This window comes from Centroberyx affinis, unplaced genomic scaffold (genome assembly GCF_046629955.1).
Source record: "Centroberyx affinis isolate AG114_WGS23_722 - 3 ecotype Tasmania unplaced genomic scaffold, CSIRO-AGI_Caff_v1 ptg001842l_1, whole genome shotgun sequence".
In the NCBI taxonomy this organism is placed as follows: Eukaryota; Metazoa; Chordata; class Actinopteri; order Beryciformes; family Berycidae; genus Centroberyx; species Centroberyx affinis.
Genome location: NW_027280221.1, coordinates 135,320 through 154,334, shown reverse-complemented (window position 1 = coordinate 154,334; position 19,015 = coordinate 135,320). Strand labels below are relative to the sequence as shown.

The 19,015-nt window shown below is 41.4% G+C and overlaps 3 protein-coding genes across 5 annotated transcripts; all 3 read left to right on the top strand.

Moving 5' to 3' along the window:
* Positions 1–181: 181 nt before the first annotated feature.
* On the top strand, positions 182–4,474 carry LOC139652671 (hydroxyacylglutathione hydrolase, mitochondrial-like). 3 transcript variants are annotated; one of them, XM_071529829.1, is made up of 9 exons: positions 182–325; positions 956–1,116; positions 1,207–1,271; positions 2,034–2,151; positions 2,310–2,418; positions 2,623–2,726; positions 3,113–3,214; positions 3,323–3,402; positions 3,549–4,474. In XM_071529829.1, exons 1-9 carry the CDS (start codon positions 253–255, stop codon positions 3,646–3,648), a joined length of 912 nt encoding a protein of 303 aa, XP_071385930.1. In that variant the 5' UTR covers positions 182–252; the 3' UTR covers positions 3,649–4,474. The 3 variants fall into 3 exon arrangements, with proteins under 3 accessions (XP_071385930.1, XP_071385928.1, XP_071385929.1); XM_071529827.1 differs by having other exon boundaries at positions 938–1,116; XM_071529828.1 differs by having other exon boundaries at positions 938–1,116; positions 3,113–3,229.
* Positions 4,475–4,967: 493 nt separating this feature from the next.
* Positions 4,968–8,960, top strand: LOC139652675 (hydroxyacylglutathione hydrolase-like protein). The gene is made up of 9 exons (XM_071529832.1): positions 4,968–5,089; positions 5,344–5,486; positions 5,642–5,706; positions 5,837–5,954; positions 6,109–6,217; positions 6,526–6,629; positions 6,950–7,051; positions 7,148–7,227; positions 7,741–8,960. The coding sequence occupies exons 2-9, from the start codon at positions 5,364–5,366 to the stop codon at positions 7,889–7,891; spliced, it is 852 nt and encodes a 283-aa protein (XP_071385933.1). The 5' UTR covers positions 4,968–5,089; positions 5,344–5,363; the 3' UTR covers positions 7,892–8,960.
* Positions 8,961–10,366: 1,406 nt separating this feature from the next.
* e4f1 (E4F transcription factor 1) lies at positions 10,367–17,893 on the top strand. Its single transcript, XM_071529835.1, has 14 exons — positions 10,367–10,496; positions 10,756–10,898; positions 11,058–11,145; positions 11,243–11,424; positions 11,615–11,735; positions 11,859–12,011; positions 12,238–12,425; positions 12,644–12,880; positions 13,660–13,780; positions 14,024–14,241; positions 14,413–14,611; positions 14,790–14,947; positions 16,059–16,121; positions 16,682–17,893. Exons 1-14 carry the CDS (start codon positions 10,400–10,402, stop codon positions 17,057–17,059), a joined length of 2,346 nt encoding a protein of 781 aa, XP_071385936.1. The 5' UTR covers positions 10,367–10,399; the 3' UTR covers positions 17,060–17,893.
* The last annotated feature ends 1,122 nt before the right edge of the window (positions 17,894–19,015 follow it).

Here is a 19,015-nt window from a genome sequence, read left to right as displayed (position 1 = left end):
AGTTGATTTAGACAAGGAGGTGTTCATATCTATGGACTTACTGTAAGTAGTTACAAAAAAGACGTGGTTAACAAGAAATACGTGAAGGGCCAGAAAGTCTAGTGTTCCCTTTAACCACGTAGTCGCCTTCAACTCCCCCAGATTTGATTGGTGGAGACCAGGAGGTTAAAGTTGAAAACAGGCGGAACTGAACGCAGAACCAAACTTTTCTGGTTTATGCGAATTAGATAAGGATACTGTTACAGTGTTGTTATGTTATTCAGGTCTCTAGTAGGGAGTGCCTGCACTCTTGGTGTTATTGGAGCTGCAACCGCCTATAAATCTGGTACGTCCTTACGATGCCCTCATTTTAGTGTACATTTAACTAGCGTAGCTACATATTAGCATACATTTACTTAGCGTAGCTACATTTCAGCGTACATGTACCTAGCGTAGCTACATTTTACCGTAATTTACCTACGACATAAGCTTCCCCTGCAAGATGATCTATGTATGTGTTATAACTACGTCAGACAGACGTCTGACAGTCAGCTTTACCCTTTTGTCATACTTGGCTTCATCCGAGCTGTCAAATCAACGCAGCACCTCTGACTGAGAAAGCCTCTACGCTATTTTACATAATCTCCATATTTCGACGTTGCCGTACATGTCATGTTGCCAAAACCAAGCCAGTCAAGCCAGTGTTCATAGCTGGCTGGAAAATCTAACGTTTTTTTGTATTTCAGTTATATCCTTGCAAAAAATAAATCAATCTGGCTTCCCAAAGACTATCATTAAGGCTCAAGTTTTACCCTACGTTGGTGTCCTTAATTAGCCTTAGCTCACAGGTGTAACGTTAGTGCAATCGTAATTTAATGATGATTCAGCCAGTGGAACCTAGTGTGTTATTTACATCTATCAAGACAAGCCGTGACTTGACTTGTATTGTTCCATATAGCACCTGTGAAAGCACAAGCAGCTGCTCTTCTTCACACCCCAACAAGGAAATCCTCTCTGGTGGAACAAGCCAATATGAAGGTAGAACTTCTCCCAGCACTCAGTGACAACTACATGTACCTTTTGATTGATGTGGACTCAAAAGAAGCGGCTGTTGTTGACCCTGTTGAACCAGTAAAGGTGTGTACAACTGTCATAAGCTTTTTATAGTGATGTGATGTGAGTGCTAAGTTGGACCCTTTTGTGAACAGGCAGCTTTGCTCTTAACAGGTTATAGAGGCCGTCAGAAAACATGGCGTAAGACTCACGACAGTCCTGACCACCCATCACCATTGGTAGGCCAAATGTTAACTTTATCCTTTTATTTTAGCAATGCACAGGATTTGATGTTGCAATCGCTGGTGCCATAATCCAGGGTGAGGATTCATTCAGAAGCCCAATTCCGATATCAAAACAATAATGCACTAGCCCACATATGGTGACTATACGGGACATGAGGCTGTCCTGTCATGAATCTACAGGACCATCAGACAGGCAGCACCATTCAGAAGCCACCTAATCTAAATGTTACAGGGTTGAGTGTGTGAGGGCGGGTATGTCACTAGGGTTATCAAGTGTCATTGGGGTTATCTACCAGGGTTTTGTTCAATTATGTCCACAACACCTTGACACCTGCTCTCAACACCAAGTACAGCTAAAGTTGTAAAGCCTTTACTATCCTGTACCTATGCTTAGGCCTATCGCATTACCTAGTGATTTTAGAACTCACTATTGATCTCAACAACAGGCTAATAGGACCGCGGACACTGTTGGCTTGGGACAGCCTCCTCAGTGGTTCAAACACCGAGTTGTATCAAGAATTAGGCTATAGGTTAAAGAGAAGGTTGATGGTTTGCTGGCATAAAATGGCCTGTTCAGCAGGTCAGAGACTGAATGTATCAGCCAACAATCTATTAGCAAACACTGTCAGATAGCATTCTACAAACACCAGAGCTAACAACATGTTGAGAAATCATTATACCTGCATTAAACTACCCTTCTGCTCTGAGGAGAAACCATAGAGGTGTGACAATACACCAACCACTTTCTGTCGACAGGGATCATGCCGGCGGAAATGAGAAGATGGTGAGACTAATGCCCGGGCTTAAGGTCTATGGAGGAGATGACAGAGTTGATGCCCTTACAAAGAAAGTCTCTCACTCCAACACTTTCAAAGTAAGACCATCATACCATATAATCTACCATCCAAATAAGCCCTAAATGACCTTAGACATTGCTCAGTGTCTCAGAGTGTTACAGAATTCAAGATAAGTATATGAAATTTATCAGTTGCTACAAGCAGATGTTCACTCACTGGTGTGTTTGTTTCCTAGCTTGGCTCGCTCAATGTTAAATGCCTGTTTACTCCGTGTCACACGACTGGTCACATCTGCTACTATGTGACAAAAGAAAACAGCACTGAGCCGCCGGCTGTTTTCACAGGTATCTCTAATCACACTGGCCTTCTAGATCAGCTGAACTATGACTTTATACAAATAAATAATTGGTAATATCAGAGAAAATGTAGTCTCTGGTAAAAGACTTTAATCTCTCAAGCTTGAGTAATTGGTGTTAATGTAAAATCAGCAGATTGTCATGGGTGACCCTCAGTCTCCTTATGACACTTTTTTTTATTTTTTTATACAGGTGACACGCTGTTTGTGGCGGGCTGTGGTAAATTCTTTGAGGGTACAGCAGAGCAGATGTACAAAGCCTTGATCGAAATTCTGGGATGCCTGCCTCCTGAAACCGTAAATATACTGCTACAATAACTTAACCAGTGTTATTAAAATTCTGAATGCAAAACTGAAAGCATGAATCATTCTCAGAATAATTGACAGAGGGTTTGAGACAGTAACTAACTGTAGATGACTGATTGATGATTTAAAATTTAAAGATGGAAAAATGTTGTTGCCTTTGATAATGTGTATACACACAAAAGTAGACTTCAGTTCAAATAGGTTTACAAACTTCCAAAAAGCTTATCTACAAATTAAACTCTTCAGCAATGAATATGAATATATGTTGGGACTTTACGCTGGAACAAGTTTCCAGATTGGAGCTTTGAAAAGGTTGCATTTTGATGTAGCATGTCAGAGTTTTTTCACAGACTAACAACAGTGTGTTTGTGTTTTAGCGTGTCTACTGTGGTCATGAGTACACTGTCAGCAATCTGAAATTTGCACGTCATGTGGAACCAGACAATGATGTCATTCAGAAGAAACTCGCATGGGCAAAGGTATTCAACCAACATGTCACATGCAAGCGCTTCACAAATCGCTTTAGCAAATTATCTGTCATTGACTTATGAATATTAAAATAACTTTTTGTTTTTGTATTTCTGTAGGAGAAATGCAGCAGTGGAGAACCTACCATCCCCTCCACACTGGCAGATGAATTCACATTTAACCCTTTTATGAGAGTAAAGTATGTGCAACTTGATTCATATTAATTATTTCAAAAGAATCCAAAAATACTTTGTTGCAAACTAATAACGCTGAATATGTTGTTATGAATGTAGATTGTTAGAGCTATCTGAAATATTTAGATTTTTTTTTTCATGTTTTCTTTAGAGAGAAGTCCGTCCAAGACCATGTAAAACAGACAGAGGCTATTGAAACCATGAGAAGGCTCCGGAAAGAGAAGGATGGCTTCAAGGTGCCCAAGGAGTGATGTCGAATGCACTTGCACTACCATAGCTTACTGTTCCTTTACAGTTGCTTACTGCGCTGCAAGCTGTCGCTGATACACTAAAGAAAATCTATTTTGTCCATTTTCAAACCTAAAACTTGAAATAACATATATACTCTGAATCTGGGGTCACATTTTTTCACTCTGCGGTCAGACCTATAAGTTTATCCTCTTCCAAACAAAATTACATGTTAACATGGCATCAAGGAAAAATGGGATTTTATATCATTTTTTAGCTGTAGTATTGGCCGACTATTGTGTTTGACCAATGTTGAGTTTAAGTTTTAATGAATACATGGACGTTAATTGAATGCTTTAAATTAATGAGTTCTTTAATCTGTAAATGCACAGCTTTAGAGTCAATGCAGTATGCTGTATTATATTGATGTACAAAATGCTATTTCACTCAATGTTGAAATTAAACAAGACAGGGAGCTGCTTGAGTAAAAAATGTCTTAATATATGTAAGATTTCTGTAAATTGATAAGCTGATTCCTTCGACTGTGTATTTTGTCTGTACAAAGCTTTCTTATCAAAGACGTTTTTTTGGACTTGGGATGTTCCTTCAAGCCATATCTAAAGGTACTTTTCGTAATTGTTGGGAAGCTTTTAGTTTGGTTGTCCTTGATATAATTCGGCATGAATGTTCCTCGTTTCTTCATTTATTCAAAAGCATTCTGTGAGCAAAGCATTGCCTGCTTTCTAGGTGTCTTAGCATTAAATGTTAGAGACTCTTGCTCTTTTGTATGTGAAGTTCCCACTTTACATGGGATCTTGCACGATGCTCTTTACCGCAATAAAACACATCCGGTATGTTAACCCGCTGTGCTAGCTTCATTTCTGTATCGTTATGTTAACGACCAAAATTGATCAGCTATACACGGGCAATCATAAAACACAATTTTTCCTCCAATTTAGTGTTACACATAATAGCCTAACCAACTTAATTCATATTTATTACAATAAGATCTAGTAAAATAAGCACAATTTATCCTGAGTATAGTAAAGACCTGAGGAAAATATGCAGATCACTGCCTGATAATAGTCATTGTTTTTCTTAGATAGTTTTTATTTAATTTTTTAAACCGTTCCAGATTTTGTTCTCATTCATAATGATCCTAGTGTTTCGGGTCAAATTTGACTATGCCAATCAGATAAAAGAAACAGTGTTTATAACAAAGTAAAGATGAAAATTGTGAAATTTGAGTGATGACATTTCATTTCCTTACATTATTTCAGATCCTATATTCTCCAGCATTGAATTTGCTTGTTGAATGCTTCCGGCTCGATTAAAATGCCTGGGATTTGATGGTCTGATGATGTCGCAGCCCACCTCCCTAGCCTGTAAATCGATATGTATAATAAACAGTTTCAGTTTGTTACAGCGGGAATAAACGACATATTCGGAAACATTTAAACCAAGGTAACTGCTTTTATGTTGAGTCGTGTAGATTATTTCAGTTTGCGACTAATTTTACCAAGTCGTACAAGCTTACAGCTTCATGAATACCAGTGCTGTGGTAGTTGGAACGCTACTGTAACGTTAATTTAGGGTAGCATGCTTTCATTAGCTAATGCATACTCTGACAGCTATGATAGCTGGGTTATTGTCAATTAGAAACGAAGCATTGACGAAAGTGATCTCGAGTTATAATAAAGGCTCTTCTTCCTGAGCAGTGTCGCGCACAGCAGTGCGCATGCGTGTGAGGGGTGCTATGAAGGTAAAGGTGATCTCCATCCTGGAGGACAACTACATGTACCTAGTGATTGAAGAGCAAAGTAAAGAGGCCATCGCAGTGGATCCTGCTGTACCCCACCGGGTGAGAGAGGGATTTAAAGTAAAATCGGCTAAATCAAATAACCATTCATGTCCACTATTTTGGATGCGTATAGGACGGATTTGAAGCTATGCCACACAAAATAGACCACTGGCTTAATGATAACTGATGGATATAATGTCTGTTTTCTTGGGCAGCTGCTAGAAATAGTGAAGAGAGAAGGCTTGTCCCTTAAAGCTGTTCTTACCACACACCATCACTGGTAAGAGTTTTTCTGCAGGAGGGGATAGTTAAGAATTCGGACAGATATCAATAAGTTGTTAATATTGTCAAAATATCAAGCCAAATCAGTGAGTCCATGACAGTGTAATAAACCCGTTTCCACTCATCAGGGACCACGCTCGAGGGAATGAGGCTCTTCTGAAGGAGGTTCCAGGCCTGCGGGTGTACGGCGGGGATGATCGCATCGGGGGGCTGACTGATAAAGTCACTAATGCTCAGGAACTCAAGGTGCCCGTACTGAGCTGATGTGAAAGGAGCATGCTGTCTTTACCTGGATAGTGCCCTGGTTATGTTGTTCACATATAGAAGTCCCAAATATGGTTTGCTCTGTTTCTGTGCTCGGCCATATTGTCTTTTGATATTGTGTTTCCTCCATTTGCAGTTTAACTCCATCAATGTGAGGTGCCTGTTCACTCCCTGCCATACCTCTGGTCACATGTGCTACTTTGTTTGGGAGGATGAGTGCACTGACGCCCCTGCTGTGTTCACAGGTCTTTGTCTGACAACATAAAGAGCTGGTGAACCAGTTAAAGTGAAATTTCTTTAATTGATTTAATATTTACCATACAAGTTGTTTTTGGAGAGTACAGTGTATGAATAGGCTAAATGCATTGTCACTTCCAAGTGACACAAATTGTTTATCCTAAGGCAAATATGGTAAATATCTCCATTTTGAGTGGCTAGAGATATGAATCCACATTAGATAGCACAAGCACTTCATAATTGTTGTTGTGTGGGATGACGGGGACCAACCACTGCCGTCTCTGACATCCCCATCATGTTCTGCTGTGGTTGTTAGGGGATACGCTGTTTGTCGGCGGGTGTGGGCAGTTCTTTGAGGGCACAGCTGAGCAGATGTACCACAACCTGACCCAGGTGCTGGGCTCCCTACCTCAAGACACGGTCAGTGGAAACAGGCGTATTTGATGTTGGTAATGAGCAGCCTTTACAGGGTTAACAGCAGCTAACATGACCTCAGATGAGAGCTGGTGTGAGTGAGTGAGTCAGAGTGTTGAGTAAACACAGATACAATGAGGGGTTTGAGTGCAGCGTGCTGCCTTTTCTCCCTTCAGAGTAGAAAACAACTAGCACATAAGGCCCAGAATGACCAAGACGCCTAGACTCTACTCCTCTGCATATGAATTTAACCCAGAGGTCTACTGATCATGTGATCATGACCAATCGAATCAGGGCCCTAATTTTAAACCATTGTTCATTTGTAGAAGGTGTTCTGTGGACATGAGTACACCATTAAGAACCTGAAGTTTGCCATGCTGGTGGAGCCAGAGAATGAGAAGGTGAAGGAGATGCTGAGCTGGGCCAGGGTGAGCTGTATACCGAAATCTGCATTCCAACTACACATGATGAGAAATGTTGCACTTTGCTGGTTTACCTGACAGTCTTCCTCCTTGTGTCTGCAGGCTAGAGATGATGATGACAAACCCACAGTGCCATCCACCTTAATGGAGGAGTTTGAATACAACCCTTTCCTGCGCCTCTCGTAAGTCTGGATATACATACACAGTCATATATTCAGTGTGTTCTTAATATGAGCATATGGAAGGTTAAAGGTTGGGCTAGGTGGAAAATTGCCACCTGCTGTGAGTTTGTCTACTTTCAAACTTTATTTTAAAATTTGATTGACCACTTTCAAAGCAATAAATGGCCTGGCTCTAGTTTCTGTTACCTCCTTATGCGTCTTGAAACTTTCCCAGTGTATGTCTTTGTATATGTGTTTGTTTTTACTCTTATAATTGTGAAGTACTTTGTATAAGTGCTACAGAAATAAAGATTATTATTACTCTACCAGACAGGTAGAGGTTCTATTCTACTCTAGCCTAGTCGGCTGGTGAAGCAGTGAAAGTTGCTGGTGAGCTCGTGCTTCAGGATTTACCTGCCAATGTGGCCTCTAGACATAAAAAGTTAGCTTCCTGTCTCGACCTTGTGTTAAAACTTTCTCTCTGTCTCCATCTTTCTTCATGACCTTGTGTCACCTCACTTCCCTTTACTGTAGGGAGGAAGGAGTACAGAAGTTCACAGGGAAGACGGACCCTATAGAGGTGCTGAGGGTCCTACGGAAGGAGAAGGACAAGTTTAAGAAGCCCAAGGAGAGAGTTCCTCCCCACGCCATGCTGGCTCTGGAGTGGGGGCTGCTGAGACCCTGAGACCCAGGTTTGGAGCTCTGAATATGGGACACACATACATCTGTTGCCAGTGAGGTCTGCAGTTTGGATGATGGAAAATATCTGGGTATGGAGTGCAGTGAGATACAATGCAAGACTGTAGAGCAGGGGTCTCGGTCGCCTTGAGGGCCGCAATTGAGGACCCCTGCTGTAGACTGTAGACCAGCCATGTTGGAAGATACTGTATATTATATCCCCATTCGTTCATTCTTGCAATGGGATGTAACACAATGCAAATCAGTTTTTAACTTAGTTGCAAACAACTAAGTGTATGTTTTTTGTTTTACATTAAATTTAAAAGTACACAAAATGTTGATGATTTATACTGCTGGGAGCCTGATAGACTCCATAGGGGTATGTTGTTTTAGTAATTGTAATTCCATGCCTGCACAAAAATGCCAGTGTAAAGTTGCTTACAGCAAATATTTCTAAAAATTTAATTAATTTATGAACTAGTCTCCAGTTCGTTCTGCACAAGCTGACCACACCAGGTAAGACCTACTAATGCCAATTGTTCATATGAGTTCTCAAAATGTTGGTCTGGTGACCAAAAAAAACCCACTTTGGAAATCTATGAGACTTGTTTTAATGTGTCTTACAAAGTATTTATTACAGTTAATAACTGGCATTAAGAGAAAAATAAGCTTAATTTCTTTATGACTTGATCTGATTTGTATTGGAATATTCCTTTCCTTGATATGCACTTTTGCACTCATAATGGATGATTATTTACTGTCGGGTATCCTTGTTCTCATGCATTTTACATAATTTGCAAGTTAAGTCACTTTAATTTTACATTTTGGCTTTGAGTTTTTGGATGTATTTTCCGGTTGCTTTCTTGCTTCCTGTCACAATGCAAAGCTGCTCAATTGGTGTATTGTCAAATACAATTTATGCCACTGATCCACTTTTTAGACTGCACATTGCACACAGTATGAGGGTCTTTCCACGTCACAAACACATGAATGTAAATTGCCTTTTTTCATCCCCAAGTTTACATCCTCAGTTTGCTAGAGCTTATAATTATAATTGTACACTGAAGTGAAGATTAACCAATAAAACATATCAGTCCAAGTCTGTATGCTATCTGAAATATTCTGCACACATATGCTTACAGAAAAAATGGCAACAGGTCTAAGTCTTCATTATTCAAAATACATATTCAATAGATTGAATGAGGCTGGGATGATTATATTAAATGTTTATATTATATTTTCCATCTGAAATGTTGTGCAGATAGGTACCACATCAGTGCATTAATAATTTCCTATGGTACTTGAAAGGACAATTAGCAGTACAAGAGGAAAAGTAATTATCAAACCATATACAATTTGGTTTGGGTTGTGACTTGTGCGTATATTATCAGCCTCCTCCTCCTCCTCCATCTCCTCCTTGGTAAATGTCCAGTCCTCTTCAGAGCAGTTTCTGCTGAGGAGGCTCCAACTCCCCCTGGTTCTCCCCACAAGAAGAAGACAGAACAGACCTCCCCCCCTTATGAGGACAGCCATATGGGGATTGTCTGTCTGCGAACCTAGAGTAGATCCTATGGAGTCTCAGCATAGCTCATCTTGGTCTGGTAGTGACAGGTCAGACACCACCTCCCTATTCACATACAGCAAAGGGTCGTGCTGAACCTGAAAGATGAGTTGTGGAGGGAGGATATAAAATTCCTCACAATACATCAATTATCACTAGGGAACCCTGGATGGGCAGTCTTTAGCCTCACAAGGAGTAACAATGTTTGCAAATGTTTCACAATGAATGCTCACTAAATGTAATATTCTTTCACTGTCGTTTTGGCTTTGAAGACATATGGCAAGGGAGGGTATGACAGCTGGGAGGAGTTCACATATGCATGAGTATAATGCTCATATATACCACAAACCAGAAACATTGATAAACAGAAAACAGTACTTTGCTATTGATCTGTAACTACAAAAACAGTGCAGCAATGCTACAGTTGCTTTGCATTACACACCAGTACTGAGTCACATAAGGGTTGCTTAATTTGTAAATGGTTATTTGAAGACAAGTGTACATGGATTTTTGAATGGGTCTGCCATTTAAGAAAGGGTCCCACGTGTAAAAAATAAATAAATTTCATACTGTATTTGGACATGTAGCCTAGGCCTACATGACTTTCATTGAAAAAAATCTTTTATGTAGCCAAATATATTTGGATATAGGCCTACTTGCAGAATAGGAAGAACATGCATATGTAAAACATATATTTTGAATAAATGTAATCTACAAGCACAAATTATTAGCATTTATTTTTTTAATATATTAAAAAAAAAAACCCAACATAATGGGTTATGAGCTGGTAACGACAGCATATGTTTGCTCTCTCTTCATTTGTCTCAACGTGTCTCACTCACACACTCACCGTCTCTCACGCACACGCCCTTTTGTTGTTATGACTACGAGGTCGTAAATCCGCCATGTTTTCCCTGTAGTAGCGTTGCGACAGAGACGGAGAGCTGAAACGACATGAATGTAGAAAATAATCATACGGCAGAAACAGAGAGTGAGCAAACGGAGCAGAGCAACGACACCATCACCATTCAAACTACTCTAGGAGATGAAGGTTAGTTTTCTTACAAAAGCAGCTTTATATTTTTATCAGTTTTTGTGTTTGGGCCTACCTCCATCATCTAGTGTTGCTAGCACCTAGCTAGCAACATTAACAGCTCGCTTCATCACTGTGCTAGCGCTACTTTAGCACAACCAGTTAACAGTATAATAGCAAGTTAACGTTAGCTAACTAGGAGCTTGTAGCTAATAAATGAGAAGGAAAAAACAAGGAAGTTATCTTGAACTGAGAGGTGTTGTCCCTTTACTTGTAGATGAAGATGTGCACAAGTGCGGACGCTGCCAGTCAGAGTTTTCCACGCTGGAAGCTTTTATTCAACACAAGTTGCACCACAGCTGCAAACGTCCTGCTGAGGCACAGGCACAGAGTGCGGACACACAGGATGACAACCAGGAGGTAAAGCTGCGCAATGAAGAGTTTTCCATAACATATGATCAGGGTGTACATTCAGCAACTAATATAGACAACAATTTCCACGTGCTAGCTCATGAAGGCAAAACAAGAGAGCGAGCTGGTGTCTGAGGTCATGGGGCAAATGTTTGTACTTTTTGCCAGGTTTCTGCAGCCAATGGAAACTCTGTCTCAGTGGTGAAAATGGTTGAGGAGGCATCCTCAGATGAACCAGTGAAGACCAGCACTAACGGTGGGTGTAACCTGTGAAGTAGGCTAGATGTTACATCTTCGAGGTGATTAAATTAGAGCTGACTGAATTGTCATCTCGTCTTTTGTTTTCCACACAGATAAGACAAGGGGTCTATTGGGTCGAGGTCGCAGGAAGAGAATTGCTTCGCCAAAGGCCACTGACCAATCAGACGGGACTGAAGAACACATATCTAACAGTGCAGACAACTCCAAGACCGTCTACAAAGTCAACCAAGAGGGGCGCTACATTTGCCAGCTTTGTGAAAAGACATTCAAAACTGTGAGTCATACATACATTTGTGTATGTTTCTCCTATTATTAGGAATTACTTATTGTTAAAAATGACATGATTCATGATAAGTTGGAAAACTTTTTCTTGAGCGCTACCAACATATTTTTCATCAAGCAGTGTGTTTTTACACTTTGCTAATGTATTCTTCTTAATACTTCTTTGTCTTTTCACTCACCAGACCAACATTTTGAGAACTCATATGAACACTCACAGCGAGCAGAAGAACTTCTCCTGTGAGCTATGTGCGACCACCTTCCGTACTAAAGGCTCCCTGATTCGCCACAACCGCCGTCACACAGGTACAGAGAGTGAACTTGAGGAGCGCGGGACCTTTAGAATGCATCTTGACTTGATGAGGTGCATTTGATTTGTTTAAAGCTGACCTGATGATCACTCAACACTTGTTTGCTGTTCTCTTGTAGATGAGCGTCCGTATCGGTGTACCCTATGTGGCCTGTCCTTCAGAGAGTCAGGCGCCCTCACCAGACACCTCAAATCCCTCACACCCTGCACAGAAAAGATCCGCTTTATTCAGTGCAAGGAGATCCTGGTCAGCAAGGATGGAATTCAGAAAGGTCAGGTTTATTATAAGAGAATGGCCAGTAGCTGTAATTTTTATGGCAAGTCTGTCTGTGCTGAAGAGGCTCGCTTGATAGTCTTGGTTAAGCGCAGCCATTCCAGTCCACTAAAGTAAACTTAGCTGTCAAACTCCATTAGAGCTACTTGGTGACTTATTCTCATGTGGCCAAATAAGAAGTGATGGTTGATTGAGTCATTAACAAGGCTGTGTGATTTGTCCAGGACTTGAAGATGCTCCTGCTCCATTGGCTGGCCAGCAAGAGGTGGTGATAGTGGAGCAACAGCCAGAGGAGCAGGAGGTGATGGAGGCTCAGGCTGCTGTCGTCAGCGTGGTGGAGGCTGGTTCCCAGGAGGTCATCCACCGGGTCCACTTCACCATGGAGGTGGACGGAGCAACACAGGAGCAACAGGTGAGTGGAGAATACGTAAATTTACCTGAAAGCCCTTTATGGGTCATTGTTATCACTTGAAATGCAAGGGTTTATCTTTCCTTTAAGTGTTTTTGGTCATTAATAATGATAAAGAAAATGTCATAGGGAATTAGTGTGAGGTCATTTTGCCCTCATTTTCCAACCTGTAAATTTTTTGTTGTACCAATTTGTGGACCTGTTGCTTTCCCTGTGGCCAGGTGGTAGTAGAGCAGTCTCAGGCTGAAGCGCTGGCAGCAGCTGCAGCAGTCGGCGACAACCTCATCTGCCAGGCCATCATCAACTCTGGCATTGCCCTGGAGACGGAGGAAGCGGTGGTGGAGGAGACTCCACACGCAACTGACGAGATACGTAAAGTGATCATCGACTGTCCTGATGCTGGAGGCCCGATGACTGAGATCCAAGTCAAAGAGGAGTGTGTGGAGATGGAGACAGAGGTGAGAGTCGGAGGAACTGGGATTGACCAGCAAACTGACTGTATTATATTGTGACTGCATTGTATTCAAAGACATGTATTGGCATGCTTTGAAGAGAGTACATTTCATCTAGCCTAGTATTGGCAATTAATACGATTTTATCAGTCGGTTTCTTAACGATTCCCTCTTAAAGATCCACTTCCTTAACGAATCCCTTATATATTACCATTGCTCCAATAGTACTAAATCTGTAACTGAATTGATTGGAATTTTCCCTCCAGTCCTAAATTGCAGTGATTACAAATATTATTTTATGTTCATACCATACTGTTTTATTATTGTGTTACTCACAGTACCCATGGCTTCACAATGAAACTCAACACGTCATACAACTGCACATTAGAGTGTGAGAGTGACTGTGATGTTGTGACGTGACATGGTGAACCAGAGAGGTTAGCAGTGTGTGTATGGGAGCAGTTTCCTTATAGCTGGAGTGCAGCAGAGCAACAAAGAGGACAAACTAGACACAGCAGACCAGGGAAGAATGAAGAGCGAAACAGTTTGATAATGACTTAAATATTGCACATTGTGTAATATTTTTTGATAAAAAGTACAGGAAAAGAACTAAGAGGTAACTAACAGGTACTGATGAGGCAAAAGTTTTGATCCCATCGGTTCTGGAAACATCGGAACTGGATCCTCAATGGAACTGGGTCTCTGTCTCATCCCTAATCTAGTGTTGCAGATTGTTTGCACACATTAAGATTCGTTTTCCAGTAGCCTTTTCCTCTTCTCTTCAGCTTCAGGAAACGGGTGATGAAGAAGATGATCAGATATCTTCAAAGCTACACAAGTGTCCACACTGTAACCGCTCCTTCAAGGGACTGAACTACTTGCGCTTTCACGTCAAAGGCCATTTGGGTAAGCCTATATCCATTAATAATTGCTCGTAGCCTCACTGTACCAACTCTTTTATATTCCTTTTGATTTGTCCAACTATTGACAAAAAAGATGGAATGAAAGGAGGTGGAATCAAAAGAGTACATATGAAGGGATTAACCACTCTCAGAATTAAACCTGGTTGTGTCCTGAACTCTAAGGATGTTTCCCTGGGCCGTAGACAAATATTGCATTCTCACTGTGTATACTTTCCTCTTTGTGCAGGTTACAAGCCCTTCAAGTGCACACTGTGCCAGAAGGAGTTTCTGACTGGCTACCTGCTGAAGAAACACATGGAGGTCCACGTCAGCGAGAGGAGGTACAAGTGCGGCGAGTGTGGCAAGTTGTACAAGACCATTGGGCATGTACGTGAGCACATGAGGGCCCACTCGGATGAAAGGCCCTACCACTGTACCAGATGCAACAAGGGGTACAAGACCAAGGTGATTGGGTGTACTGTACTGGTGCTGAATGTATTCGTCTGTCCTAATGTTCTAATTTTGTTTAAATTGAACTGTCAGCTTATTTAATTGCTTTTGTTTTGACCTATTTGTCCTCACCAACCTGAATGCCGTGCGAATACCAACTCTAACATATCTGTTCCACGTGCTCAGAACGCCTTGCAGGTGCATCAGCGGACCCATGGTGAGGAGAAACCCTATGTGTGTCAGTTCTGCCTGAGAGGCTTCAGGGAGAAGGGGTCTCTAGTGCGCCACATCCGCCACCACACTGGAGAGAAGCCCTTTAAGTGCCCAAAGTGTGGACGAGGCTTTGCCGAGCACGGGACCCTCAATCGCCATTTGCGTGCCAAAGGTCAGGGTGATGGACAGATTCACACTGATTAAAGTGTCTTACAGATTAAAAATGGATAAAATATGCCAGAGACAATGCAGATTATAAAACCCTGTGAGGAAAAGCTCAAAGAGAAAAGCTATCAGTGCCAGCAGTGATGAAACAAGCCTTAATAACATACTGGTGTTGTGCTCACCAGGAGGCTGCCACAAGGATGTGTCCAGTGAGCAGCAGGGACCAGAGGAGCAGGCGTCGGCAGACAGCCTGGCAACGGCAGCCATCATCTCAGAAGACCCCCATGCTGTGCTGGTGGAGTTCTCCTCAGTGGTGGCAGATACGCAGGAGTACATCATCGGGGTGAGCAGGGAAAAGGGAAGGGGTGTTATACGCCTTGCATCATAACATAAAGCTGCATAAAGTAAGATTTGTAGTGTGGAGAGCACAAAATGACCATAATATATTGGCGGGGATTTGTGAGGGTTATTGATCAGCACAAAAGACTCAATGATTACTTCACCAGATGCTGAGATTTCTGGCTTCCGTAGAAGTACTTATTACTGCTGCTGTAATTCCAACATGGCAAAACTACATTACAACATTGCAACTTATATTTGTTTACAACAAAAATGAAGTTACCAGCAGGCTGAATTGCCTGAACTTGACCACATCACCAAGGCGGGAATAGAGATACTGACCTCAACAGCATTTTTATATGTGATTGTAAGTGACAGTGACAGGCAAGGTTGGCAATAGATAACATAAAGAGATCAAAAATAACTTCTCTGGAACATGGTTTACATGCATTTTTTGAGGCAGTGGGAATTAGTAGGTAGGTCACTGACTGTAATGTCAAAACTTCTGCTGTGGCAAAGGATGGATCTTACAGTTGTAAGAAAAAGTCTGTTAGCCCTTTGGAATTACCTGGATCTTGGCATTAAATGCCCCTAAAATGTGGTCTGATGTCATAGTAATATAAACACAATCTGAATACACAAATAACACACAAACAATTGTAGTTTTTCAAGTCTTTATTGAAGACACTATTTAAGCATTCACTGTTGGATGGAAAAAGTATGTGAACTTTTAGATTTAGTAACTGGTGGAACCTCCTTTAGTAGGTAGGTAGCAGTAACCTTCAGTCAAATGTTTCCTATAGCTGCTGATTGGACCTACACAACAACCAGGGCCATTCCTCTTAACAGAACAGTTTTTGTTCATTATATTTTTGGGATGTCTTGCATGAATGCCTGGCTTCAGGTCATACCACAGCATTTCAAAAGGTTTAAGGTCAGGACTTCTGATGGACATTCTGTTGTAGGTCTGTTGTGTGCCTTATTTGAATTCTCTTTTCCCGTCATACAGATATTTAATTTCAAATTAGGAGATTCACTGTACTGTTTTAACACGTTTGGTGTTAAATACTTCCAGTTTTTTTATTCACTTGCTCTGCTTCTCTCCTGTCCTCCAGACTCCAGCAGAGGAGGCAGTGCAGGGAGAAGAGGTTACACTCATCCAAGACAGCCAGAATCAGGTCAGTACACACACACACACACACACACACACACAAACACAAATTAGAACATCAATGTACTGTAGCTACAGTGTGAAAACCTCACTCTTGTGTCCAAGGCGGTGTTCACATGAGCATTTACAATACTTCAAAAAATGGACAATATCCCATGTATTTCAATGAGACCTATGCATTGACGGATGACGTGGATTGACAGAGTGCAGCGTGTGAAAATATTGCAACTCACGGAGCGCATCCACTAATGGACTTCATCAGCCAATGAAATTTGTACAGACTGCTTCAAAAGGTTTTGAGACCCGCCCACAACAACGCAGCCTAGATGGCTTCAGTGCTAACTTGTCCATGAATGTGACGTATGTCAAATGTCCCATGTGAATGCTGCCTAACACTACTGTTCTGTGTCAGAATTCACTGGGTTCTAAAATATGAGATGGACATAAAAAGTGTCTGATTGTTATTCAAAAGGATACCATCGGATTACTCATAGCTTCTGTTTGTATTTGAGTACTCACATCAGGTAGCCCTACTTGCACAACTCATATTAAACCTCTGTCTCCCAGATGGGCAACCACATCATGAAAGTGGTGCAGCAGATTGTCAGCCAGTCGCGTGGCGGCGGCGGCACAGGCAGCCACCAGATCATTGTGCGCAATATGGCGGTGGACGAGGAGGGCGCGTCCATCTCTGACTGCGGTGACACCATCACCATCGCCACGCCCGAGAGCCTGACTGAGCAGGTGGCCATGACGCTGGCCTCTGCCATCAGTGATGGCACACTGTTGGCCACGGCGGGCACCGTGGAGACGGCGGACGGAACAGTTACTATGGTTACCACCACTGAGGAAGAAATGGAGGAGGGTATACAGATGGTGCAGCAGCAAGAGGAATATGTCATCACTTCCCCGGAAGAGGTGGAGGTTCAGACGGTCATTGTATGAAGGAACTGAATGGGACTTTTTGGATGGGATGGGATATGAGGACTGTACTGAGTTTGGCTGGACTCTTTGGCTGTGTATCGAGTCACTATAGAGTTTATGTGGGGATTTGATTGTGAGAAGTAAGGCCAAAGTATTTATAAGGTTTATAGTTACAGAAATAGAGACAATGAGTACTAAAGGCTCAAAGAGAATATTTTTGTGTGAAATATAAAGAATGAGTGTGTATGAGGACTAGTTCTGGTATGTGTGTTTGATTATTGATTTATTGATATGAAGCACTGCATTCAATGTGCTAGCTGATGACATTTTGGAATGATACATCAGGTTTTAGGTGCATATAGTTTAAAATAATAGTTTGTACATATTGTACATTTGTTAGGTCTTCATTTTGAAGAAGTGCACAGTGGTACATTTCTTTGAGGCAGTACAAAGTCAACATCTTTTTGTTTATATTGTACATTTTCAACCATTTGTCTTTGACCTTGTGTGTTGTAGCCTAATCTCATTCTCTTTGTTACTGTCAGCACCATCAAATGGAAATCCCTTCTCTCTGCACCACAACTGTACTAACTAAAATGGCATCATTACCTTGCGGTTTTCAGTTCTGCTATCCAATGTCATGGTCAACCAGAATTACTTTTTGGAATGTTTTACTGTTTCTGTTTTTAAAGAGTATGAAATGTGATGTGACTGATTTCCCAGGGTACAGTGTTGCTGTTCTGAGCTGCTCAATCACATGCATCTCCCACCATGACAAGTACACCAACACCAGTACACAGACCTCCTGATGTGGTCCGTTTGTTTGCATCATCAAATAAATGCTATTTTCTTGTACAGCTTCCTCCTTTTAGTCTTGTTTGTTTTTCTATTTGAGGAAGAAAGTTCTCTGATCTCTTACTGTGTTAGTATGATGGCTTGCGATTGATTTAACTTGATTATATTTGCTTGGGACACTAATGCTCTCTGTGGACTGTGTGTGGATTACAGATGGAGCGCGGATGGATTCATCAGCATGGCACATTTAGGTCAAGGCACACCTTGCCTGTTGTTGTTAGCTTCTCTCTCTTATGCTCCAAACACACAAATTGTAATCTGTATATTTCCAAACCCCAGAGTGTCCAAATGAAAGTATCGTTATCAGTTTCCTAACCCTGTTTGATAGGAAAGCAATATTTCTTTTTTTTTTCTTCTTTTTTTGCAGAACGATTTTTGCCCTATTTTCTCTTTGCAATCAAATCAAGGCTGATTGTGATAATGAGAATAAACACCCACCCAGCATTTAACATTTCCCATGGACATCTTTCACTGGATGAAGGATTCAATGTAGAGAATTAGGCTACAGTTTGTGTGTGTGAGCTCACATACTAACGGGGAAGCAAATATACATGTGTCAGTGTACGGTATCTCTCTGAGACTAGATGGGTTCATTTTAGACTGAAAAATTGGGGCATTACCTCATCCACTTTAATGAGTGTGCAAACAAAGTGCTTAGATTCAAAGCATTGCTGATTATTCAGCGTTGAAATTAGCATAATAATCTTTGACCCACAACAACAGCTCTCAGCTAGCTTTAAACCAAGTTATTTATTATAGAGCCTCCGTTGAAAACAATCTCTGACTCTCTCTCCCCACTATACAAAACATTAACTGTGGCCTGTAGGTATCCGATTCTTTCTGAGCTAACCTAATCTTTCTCTTGTCCCCATAAGTCCCTTCAAGAGTTCATCATCAGTGGAAAACACATGTATGTAATATGAATGTCAGCCAAGTTTTGGGTTTAGCCATTCTTAGATTACTCAATGTTTTTTTTTTTTTTTTTCTAGAAGTGTTTGGGAGTAAAGTGAATGCGACCTATCATCTCACCATGGGAGTACCATCTGCTTTGAAAGCACACAGACCTACCAGGTAAAAGCCAGCATCCACTGCTGCATCTGCCCCTGGGACAGCTCTGATCAC

Coding starts and splice junctions, on each gene's coding strand:
- LOC139652671 (XM_071529828.1), top strand. CDS start 253: ATGTTATTCAGGTCTCTAGTAGGGAGTGCCTGCACTCTTGGTGTTATT. Junction 326..937: donor TGCAACCGCCTATAAATCTG/GTACGTCCTTAC, acceptor TGTTCCATATAG/CACCTGTGAAAGCACAAGCA. Junction 3,230..3,322: donor CAAAGGTATTCAACCAACAT/GTCACATGCAAG, acceptor GTATTTCTGTAG/GAGAAATGCAGCAGTGGAGA.
- e4f1 (XM_071529835.1), top strand. CDS start 10,400: ATGAATGTAGAAAATAATCATACGGCAGAAACAGAGAGTGAGCAAACG. Junction 10,899..11,057: donor CACAGGATGACAACCAGGAG/GTAAAGCTGCGC, acceptor ACTTTTTGCCAG/GTTTCTGCAGCCAATGGAAA. Junction 16,122..16,681: donor TCCAAGACAGCCAGAATCAG/GTCAGTACACAC, acceptor TCTGTCTCCCAG/ATGGGCAACCACATCATGAA.
- LOC139652675 (XM_071529832.1), top strand. CDS start 5,364: ATGCGTGTGAGGGGTGCTATGAAGGTAAAGGTGATCTCCATCCTGGAG. Junction 5,955..6,108: donor CTAATGCTCAGGAACTCAAG/GTGCCCGTACTG, acceptor CTCCATTTGCAG/TTTAACTCCATCAATGTGAG. Junction 7,052..7,147: donor AGATGCTGAGCTGGGCCAGG/GTGAGCTGTATA, acceptor TTGTGTCTGCAG/GCTAGAGATGATGATGACAA.